The 10049-nt window shown below is 37.1% G+C and overlaps 2 protein-coding genes across 2 annotated transcripts in view; both read right to left on the reverse strand.

Annotated features, from left to right (window-relative positions):
- LOC130463755 (uncharacterized) overlaps positions 1 to 9543 on the reverse strand; it is a 32277-nt gene extending 22734 nt beyond the window's left edge. The window contains exon 1 of the mRNA XM_056832982.1: positions 8192 to 9543. Within this exon, the coding sequence (XP_056688960.1) occupies positions 8664 to 9497 (834 nt within the window). The 5' untranslated portion in view covers positions 9498 to 9543 and the 3' untranslated portion in view covers positions 8192 to 8663. The remainder of the gene's footprint in view (positions 1 to 8191) is intronic.
- LOC110780457 (non-specific lipid-transfer protein 1-like) lies at positions 6041 to 6859 on the reverse strand. The gene is made up of 2 exons (XM_056832989.1): positions 6419 to 6859; positions 6041 to 6327 (listed from the first exon to the last, which is right to left on the reverse strand). The coding sequence occupies exons 1-2, from the start codon at positions 6784 to 6786 to the stop codon at positions 6315 to 6317; spliced, it is 381 nt and encodes a 126-aa protein (XP_056688967.1). The 5' UTR covers positions 6787 to 6859; the 3' UTR covers positions 6041 to 6314.
- Positions 9544 to 10049: the final 506 nt, after the last annotated feature.

Here is a 10049-nt window from a genome sequence, read left to right on the forward strand (position 1 = left end):
ATTCCTTTCATTTGTTCCTTTGTTTTCCTATTTCTTGTACCCTTTCTTATAGTCTTAAGAATTGAATTCTTTAGTGTTGACTTTTATACTTTGTTAGACATGTCCAATGTCACCCCAACAAGGTTCTTACCATTTAATTTATGTTGAATATTTTGTTTCAACTAGATGATCTTACCAGAAGCTTCTAAAGTTCTCTAAGCATCGATCTATTCAAATGTCTAGGGACTAGACTCATTCGAGAATTAAATGGACAAAGATATTAGGTTGTTAACCATTGGTAAAGCTGAGCGTTTAAACTCAATGCTTTATGATCTCAAAACTACATTGTATTTTGAATTCACAAGCACCAATCGGTTTGCCATTCGATTTTGATACTCGAAAACAACCATAAAAGTCGCTATAAGAAACGTACATTTTAAATTGCTCACTTTCTCTCATTTCCGTGAATCGTTCTTGGATTCACTACCAATCGAGGAAATTTACTGTTACCTTTCTAAAAGGATTTATTGCAGTGCAAGATATTTAATTATAAACAATAATTAAAACATACATTGAAGCATGCAAAGTCTAAACATTTATCATGAATAATAACTTGAAAATCAAAGCAATCATGCAATTTCAACAAGTTATTAGCATTTTGTTCAAATTTATTGTTCCGGCAGGTGTGAATAAAATGATTCCAAGATCCTAAAATCATTGAAGAACTAAGCACAGTTTGTCGACTTAATCCTAAAACATCTTAGGTAAGCAAAAGCCTTTTGCTAATAGTCTAGAAACTACTCTTGGTTGATAGGTACGTCTAAGAACTTATTAGGTAAACCTATCGATTTTGCCACGACATAAAAGGACTCCTTACTTATATCGTTGAGTTTCACCAAAACTAACATGTACTCACAATTATTTGTGTACCTTGCCCCTTTAGGACCAATAAGTAACACCTCGCTGAGCGAAAACTATTACTAGATTGATGTAAAGGATATCCAAGCAAGTGTATATTTTGGCATGGCACCTTTTAACTCAATTTTTTAAGTTTGGAACTTAAGGCTCTTACTATGTTGGTTAGATTTTAAGTGAACTAAAATCCTTAATCATGCAACATAATCAAGCCATAATCTTATGCATAATTAAGACATATTTAAAGCAATAAATAACTTAAAGCATGCATAAGATAAAGGTGATCTAGTATGGCCCGACTTCATCTTGAAGCTTTGACTTCAAAGTCCGTCTTGAAAATCTCCGTGGGAGGCACCATTTTCTTCAAATAGGATAAGCTATAATTAAAACTAATTACAACTATTTGATGGTACGCAGACCATATTTGAATTGAAAAACAACTTTGGTACTTTAGACCAATTACATTCAAATTAATGGTACGCAGACCATATTTTCTATCCTATTTGGGCCATACTAGTCACTTCATAACCTGCAAAACAGTACATATACAATATATACCATTCACCCATTCATTATCATGAATGGCCCACATAGCTGGTTAGTAAAACACATTATGCATCACGTAAACATTTGCAGCAATTAATCAAGGGCACCAATAATCTACCAATTATTCAGTCCTTATTAATTCTAATCAAGTTGTTTTAACCTTAAGGATTCGTAGACCTAATCAAGAGTTTATGACTAAAAAGCGCTCCCACTTAAACCAATAAATTTATATGCTTTACTAATTTTAAACATAAAAATGTATTTCTAGTCTAACCGGAAACATACAAATTTAATTAAAATTTAAAGCTCATATGAATTTATAATTGAATCCAAAAAGTTTAATTTAATTTCAGTCGTATTTAAATTAATTCATGATTTTAATTTTAGTAAAATAATTAGAATAAATAAAATTTATTATAATTACAATATTCAAAATTAAAATCCAAGAAAATAATTTAAATTATTAATTTTAAAATTAATTAAAATTACGTAAACTGAAAATTTTCAAATTAAACATTCAAAACGTTCTAATCGCAACGCAAACACCCTACGCATCGCACGCCCATGGGCCACACGCACACAGCCATCGCTGGCCATGTGCGCGCAGCCCATTCGCTCGTCGCATAGCTGCTGCATCTTCCATCGCAAGCCATCGCACAAGTGGTGCTCGCTGCGCGCGCGCCAGCGCTCGATGCACGCGAGCCATCGCTCGCTGTGCGCGCTCGCCAGCGCTCGCTGCGCGCGCTCCAGCGCTCGATGCACGCGAGCCATCGCTCGCTGTGCACGAGCCATCGCTCGCTGTGCGCGAGCAATAGCTCGCTGCGCGCGATCGACGCTGGGCGCAGCGCTCGTGGCACGCGAGCTTGCGCTCGCTGCGCGCGAGGCTGCGCGCGCTTGCGCGAGGCAGTGCGCGTTGTGGCGCAGCTCGCTTGCTGCCCACACGCGATTGCCGTGCCTTGCCTTCGCCCATGCCCATTCGTCCATAGCTCGTGGCCCACGACACAAGGCAGGGCTACTGCCTTGTGCTCGTGCACCATGCCCCTGCTCATTGCATTCGTGCCGCACGGGCGACGAGCTCCCTTGCTCGTCGTCGCATGCCCGCACTATACAACACCCCTTAAGGGTAACACGAAGCGTCCATTGCTTTGTGCGTGCAAGTTATATGAACGAATCGCATAAAAAATTTAAAATTTATATTTAAAATTAATGACAAATTAATAAATAATATTAATTTCATAATTTTAGGGCGAAAAATCGAAAATTTATTATTCAATTGATTTCCGATTATTATGGATTCAAGCCTAGGTCATAAAAATTTTAAAATTTATCATAAATTTACAATTTTTATGGTGGATTTTAATCATAGGTTTCTAATTAAATTATAATTAATTATGAAAATCAAATTAATTCTAAATTATTCTAATTTTCAACAAATTAATCATAATTACAAATTAGATTGCATAATTAACAAGGCTAGGCATTCAAACTTGTTAAACATATACAGTAGGTCAATCAAAAATTCAAGATTTATCAACAAGAATCGCAAATATTTAATTTAACATCTTAAATTTACGAAATTTTGCATTCGAAAAACTAAAACCTTCGAAAAGTCATAGTTAGGCTTAGAATTTGAGAATTCTGGGTTCGGCAGAAAAAAATTATTTTTGTCAAAATTTTAGAATGCCTTTTACATGCGGAATTGACACAAAAATCACTCGATTTGGATGAGTAACGAAGAAACTGCCGAAAAACTGCGTACGTATAATTAAATAAACGCAATTTGCAATTAATTAACAATTACGAAAATTAATCACCCCTTTTAATTCATGCAAATTTGTAATATTTAACCATGTTCATGCAATTTAGATTATGAAAATAATAAGGGGCTCGTGATACCACTGTTAGGTTATGATACATATGACAATTCATAAATCATGCGGAAAAACCATTTAGCCAGGAATACATATTATTTACACATAATCATATAGCATAGTTTAGATGCATACTCTTTGTTGCGTGCCTTCCCTAGCTGCGCCCGAACCGAACAAGAACAAGTCTTTAGGACTCCAAGTGTCGTCCCTCCGTAGATAATCCACAGCACGTCCGGATCCGCCTTAAGATTGACCAACTAGAATCGCCCTTAAGGTACTAAAGATTTTCGGCACTCTTAGGTAAGAAATGTGTCTGAATTTTCTCTCAAAAAGTCACTTTGAATACTTGAATAATCTCTTAAAATATGTGACCCTAGGCACGTATTTATAGAGTTATGGAAAGGGTTTTGGAATCCTATTAGGAAACTAATTTATTTAATTATAACCCTTCTAGGACTCTAATTAAATAATCATTATCTAATAGTTTTAGGATTTAATCACACTTCGAATCCTGATTGCTTCAGGATTCCCGCACAAGCAATGCACGAGCACCGTACACCCGCGCAAGCCTTGCGGCCCACGCTAGGCGCACAGCGCTCGGCCCATTGCTGCGCTCCGCGCGCGCGCGCCAAGGCCTTGGCTGGGCCTGGCCTTGCGCTGGGCCTGGTCGAGGCTTGGCGTGCGCTGGTGTGCGTTGGCTCGCTGGGCGACGGCCTGGCTTCGTGCTGGGCCTTCGTCTAGCGGGCCTCGTCCGATGCTAATTCGTACGATACGCTTCCGATTAAATTCCCGATTCCGGAATTCATTTCCGATACGAACAATATTTAATATTTCCGATTCCGGAATCAATTTCCGTTTCGAACAAATATTTAATATTTCCATTTCCGGAATTATTTTCCGATTCCGATAATATTTCCGATTCTGACAATATTTCCGTTTCCGGCAATATTTCCGATTCTGGCAATATTTCCATTTCCGATAATATTTTCCGATACGTACCATGTTTCCGTTTCCGGCAACATCTACGACTTGGATAATATTTATATTTCCGATACGATCCATATTTCCGTTTCCGGCAATATCATCGTTTCCGGAGTATTCATTTCTTGCCTGTGACGATCTCAGCTCCCACTGAAACCAAGATCCGTCGATTCCGAATATCCATAGATGGAGTATCTAATGCCATTAAATACTTGATCCGTTTACGTACTATTTGTGTGACCCTACGGGTTCAGTCAAGAGTAAGCTGTGGATTAATATCATTAATTCCACTTGAACTGAAGCGGCCTCTAGCTAGGCATTCAGCTCACTTGATCTCACTGAATTATTAACTTGTTAATTAATACTGAACCGCATTTATTAGACTTAACATAGAATGCATACTTGGACCAAGGGCATTATTTCCTTCAGATCCCACACTCGCGAGTATGGTGCTCCCGAAAGAACATAAGTATTAGAAATGAAGGGAAATAAGAAATTAAAAAAGATGGCCTACATAAATTTGCTGCCCAACATAGAATGAAAACTTTTAAGTGTTTCCAAGAAGAGCAGAGGTTGGTTGACAATTTCTTCATGTGTAGCAACTGGAGAAAGGTAGTTATATTTATCTTTTACCGACGCCGGAAACATTAGTTTTCTCTTGGAAAAGGTGCCGGAAATTTTAAAAGGGGATTTTGAGAAACAGGGGATTTTTCTTTTTAAATTTGAGTTAAAAAGTGGTGTAAATAAAATAGAGCTATGTGATTGGTTTTAAGATAAGATTGGTATTAAGACCTAGATGAATTTTCTGACCCCAAAAATAATACTTATGGATTGATAAATAGCATATAGTTTTTTCATCGTATATATATAAAAAAAAAATACAAGTCACATAATGTATTTATATATTTTTATATTAGTCCCTGAAAATTAAAATAGAGTATGGCTCCAAAAACTCATTTGCAGAAGAAAAAAAAAGGCAGTCAAAAATACTATTGCGTTAATATCTCCAATTACAAGCTATTAAAGATTATAAGTAAATACTAAGTAGTTAATATTTTTAAAATACTACTGATTAGTAAGGATACAAACAATACCTTACATGTGCTTTTTCTTACATAATTGGAAAATTTTAGAAGATTTTCTTTTCATTGTGAAATGTGAATGTGGCAAGATTCTAAAGGGAAAGAAAAAAAAAGATTGGAGTAATGTTTTATAAAGTAGTATCCTTACAACTCCTACTCCTCATTGTGATTGTAACCTCTAGTTCGACAAGATGAAATTCAAATTTTGGTTATTATCGTGGCTAGTTCATGTCATTGCAAATCAACGATAAAATTAATATAATACCCCGTGGGTTCGCGGAAGAAGCTAGGTTGATAGTCGATCTTGTTCAAACTTGGTTCGTGTTGTTTTAGGATATGAGATATCAAAAGGAAAAGCTATTGATACGCGCGCGGAGTAATTAAGTTGAGACAAATAGTATCCCTGTCGATTAGAGTATCTAAATAGGGAAATAATTTGAGCTACAACTGTTGGATCTAATTCTCTGATTAAGAAAGCTCCTCCCCTCAAACAAGGAACCCTTCAATCTTATTATTGTATGCACAAGATCCTTTATGGTTCAACTATAATATCGAAATATATATAAAGGATATACCTAGACACCATATATAGCTGAGTACATGTTACAACTTACAGCCGGTCTATACATATTACCAAATAATGTATTTTTTTCTTCCCGTGGTATGTGTCACAAATGCGTATTTCTCAACACATTAATTTGATTATACAATAGATTTAACTCGGATATACAAGTATATGATACTTTATACTTGGTGTAGTAATACAATATAACATAGATTACATTTTTATTTATGTATTACATTGCCAATAGTTTCTTTCTAATAACAAATACATGGTTGTCCTCATCTTCATGATCGCCCCGTAATAAAGGGGGAAAATAAGCTGAACTCCATCCTTATTGTATAAATATAGTTTATTATTAAACCGTGTTTTGCTGCTTCAGTACTTGACCCTGCAAGTCATTAACACAATAATAAGATGGAGTAAAATAATAAATTTAAAATTAGAGTGGTATAGTAAAAATATATAACATATATATAAACCTTGTGCAATCAATGTCGGGACTGAGGTTGATTTGGTAGTCAATACCGCAAGAAGCAGGGAGCTTATTAGCAAGGTCATAGTTGATGCCATATGACTTAGCCGCGGGTTTGAGACACACACAAGCTGCCTGGCGATCAGGTTGAGTCTTAGCCGAGTTAGCCAGTTTCTTAACTCCATCACAGCATGTAACTGGAATGGCTCCACCTTTCTTCAAGTAATTAAGGCATGGCATTAGCGTTGTTATCACCTGTGGACATGACATCATTCTCCTGGCTACTGCCGCATCAGCTGCCATCATCATCATCATCATACTTATCAAGATTAGGCATGCTGTCTTAGTTACCATGGACAAGGACGACCTAGCCATTATATATATGTTGAGTTGTTGTTACTTGTTAGATTGATTTGACGAATTTGTTTAATTAGTTTGTGTTAGACAAAGGGCTTGATGAATTTCTATGGAGATACTCGAGGTATTTATAGAGGGACTTTGATTTTAATGTTGATCAAAGATTGGTAACTCAAACTGGAAGACTCCAATTTTTATGGATTTCCAAACATTAAAGTGTATACATCACAAGTTCTAAGTTTTACATTGGTTACTTACATGTGGAGAAAGAGGAAGGTTGTGAGTTACTTTAGGGGCTTTGTTTAGTTTGGCGGAAAACGTTTTCACTTAAATGAAAAACAAAACCAAAAGAAAAGTCGTAGAGAAAATGCTGGAAAATGAAAGTGGATGGGTGAGAGACAGTTGATGGGAAGAGAGAAGAGAGAAGAGAGAAGAGGGAAATAAGGAGGAAAAATGGTTTGCATCATTGGAAAAATGTTATAACAACGGAAAAAACAACGGAAAATGATTGAAAGAGGAAAGTTATTTTACATGAAAACCAAACACTCTTGTGATAAAAGTAATTCGAATATTAATCCTCCTCTTTAATCTAGTCTTCTTTTATTCGTTATGGCAAATATTATTGAAAATGAGTTAGGACAATATAAATTACAAATAAAAAAAGAAGAATTGTATTGTAGACCAGCTTCCTATTAAGATTAGTTCACCGTTAACTCGTAAAGGAATGGAGAACAAAAACATAGGTTTGTTTTGTGCAAGTATAAAAGACGGTTATAGTACGTCTTCTCAATTGGTCAGTCAGTGAGCGAGCATGTGAGACCATATATTGAGCTCAAACGCACGTAATATAGTTTGATAGACAATTAGACATAAGCATGTTTAGATGTACAATATTGATTAAGATGCGTAACGCCCAATTACATCAACATTTCCTAAACTAGAGTGTGTGGCGGACCTAGGCTTGGGCAACCTAGGTCACGTGACCCACTAATATTAAAAATAAAAAAAAAAATAAAAAAAATAACGCGCTCTTCGCTCTACAATATCTCTCTATGGAAGTTGGAAAGCAGGGAAGTAGCAGCCAAAACACAAAACCTAATCCCGGACTCCCTCTCTCTTCGACGCAGCCACGCAGGCCGCAATCGGCCCACCAGCCACCGGCCCACCACTCCACCAGGTCATCCGAGTTCCGACCACCGAAGACTGAACCCAGATCTGTTAAACCCCTATCAGAACAGTCCGTGGTCGTGGGGATTCGGGGAAGAAGAACCGAGCAGCGTCGCCGTCGACCACCGAGAAAGAGGAGGAGCTGAGAAGCAGCGACTAGCCGAGCACCTACTGAGGAGCGGAGGAGGCGAGGACTCGAGGAGGAGCCGCCGTCAGTCTTCGTCGGCGCCACCACCCTGTCTTTCTCCTCCGCCACAAAACACGAACCCTGTCGCTCTCTGACTCGACCCAAACCCGACTTTACTCACTACAAGCTATACTGAATTGCGTTGTAGAAACGGCAAACTGGCAAAGCAAATAAATTAAATTGGTTATGGATTTTTTTTAAAAGGGGTAGATGAGAAAGTTGAAGAAGAAACCTAACCATAAAAGTAGATCCACAAGAAAAGCGGGGAAGGAGGAGTTTGACAGCTTTAGATGTGTGGTCCACCACAATTTTAGATTAGTTGTGATTTTCATTTTCTAAAACAGTACTTCGTATTATTTGTGCCGTGTTGTACACTTGTACTACTACTAGAAGACTAATTTAGTACATTTTTCCATTAATATTATTTATTTGTTTGTTTATGTTTTTTATTTTATAAAGGAAAATTTGAACACGAAGTAATTAATTTATGTGGAAAACTTTTCATTTAACTATATTCTAACAAAATAGCAAAAATATAGATTTATATTGCCGTTTCCCCGTATCTTACAATTTTGAAAATGACCGTTTCCCCGTTTCTCCGTATCCGTTTCCGTTTCACGTTTCCGTGCAACCTAGCTCCCAACATCCCCAACACTCCAACACCATTAACAGCATAAAACAACCCTTGAGATTCACAGTAAATCACATCTTCAGCAGTAAAATTCGAAACTGGAACCCACACCCAGTGATCCTCAGAGGTTGTACAGAAAATCATTTCAGTTGTTTTACAAAGGAAGGAAGTGGTAATAGCGAAAGCAAACCCATTGGAAGGAGAAGAAAGAACGAGTTTCCGAATGAAATCATCCCTCATTTGCTTCAGTTCAAGAGGGTAAATTTGACCAGTTAGCTGATCTTGAACAAAGTATTCTCGACCAACATTTGAAAAATTAAAGGAGACAACTCCAGGAAGAGTAGAAAGTGGTGGTAGGTGCACTTTGGATTTGGTAACAGGATTTAGGCAGAACACCTCAGGTGTGCCAGAGGTTAGTATAAGATAGCCATGGGATGAACCGAGAATACGGCGAGGGTAGGATGATTCTGAAACAGAGAAGGTGTGGAGTTTGTTGCTGAGAATGTTGTAGAATGTTCGACGAGAGTCGTAGTGAGGGGTTATAGAGGTAGGAGGAGGGAGGAGAAGCCATGGAAGTTGACATGGGAGAGTGTAAGGTGGAGTAAAAGGAAGAGACTTTCTCCAGTTAAGGCAAACTGCTCTTAACCGGATGTAATCGGAGTAGATTGTCAGAGTTTCTGCAATTTTAACGAGGATGTCATCTAGGATTGCAGACCAATCTACTTGGATTTCTGTGTCTGACATTTCTTTGGAATTTATTTTTTTGTTGAGTTTGTACAGAGCTTAATGATGATCAAAGACTATTAGCCTTTATTCGTGGACTTGGATTAACCACGTACTCTTTTTTTTCCTCCCTATAAAAAATGAAAGGCTTGTGAATACCGATTCAACTCAAAGAAACCAACCTAACTAGCATAAAATATGATCCACCCGACCCTTCAATAATATTTCAAGTAAGTTTTATTTAATTTTTATTTTGATGGGAAAAAACAATTTCAATAATAATCAGTCATGCGACATCTATAATGATAAAACATATATGTATATCACATATAAGAGAAAATACATGTCTTTCAATCAACAGTTACTATTCTACATCCTAACGGACAACTCGTACTCTACCGTTTCTAACTTCACGTGAGCAGTGCTTTTTGAGATTTTGCGTCTTTTCAAGTAGAGCTATTCGCAACCCGCGCACGAATTATTTTGATCGATGAGTTAATGATAAACCCTAAACCCGAATGAATCCAGATTACCTTCCCAAGTATTGAAACCCTAAAATTAAATTCTCATCAA

The sequence above is a fragment of the Spinacia oleracea genome, chromosome 6, assembly GCF_020520425.1.
Source record: "Spinacia oleracea cultivar Varoflay chromosome 6, BTI_SOV_V1, whole genome shotgun sequence".
NCBI lineage: Eukaryota > Viridiplantae > Streptophyta > Magnoliopsida > Caryophyllales > Amaranthaceae > Spinacia > Spinacia oleracea.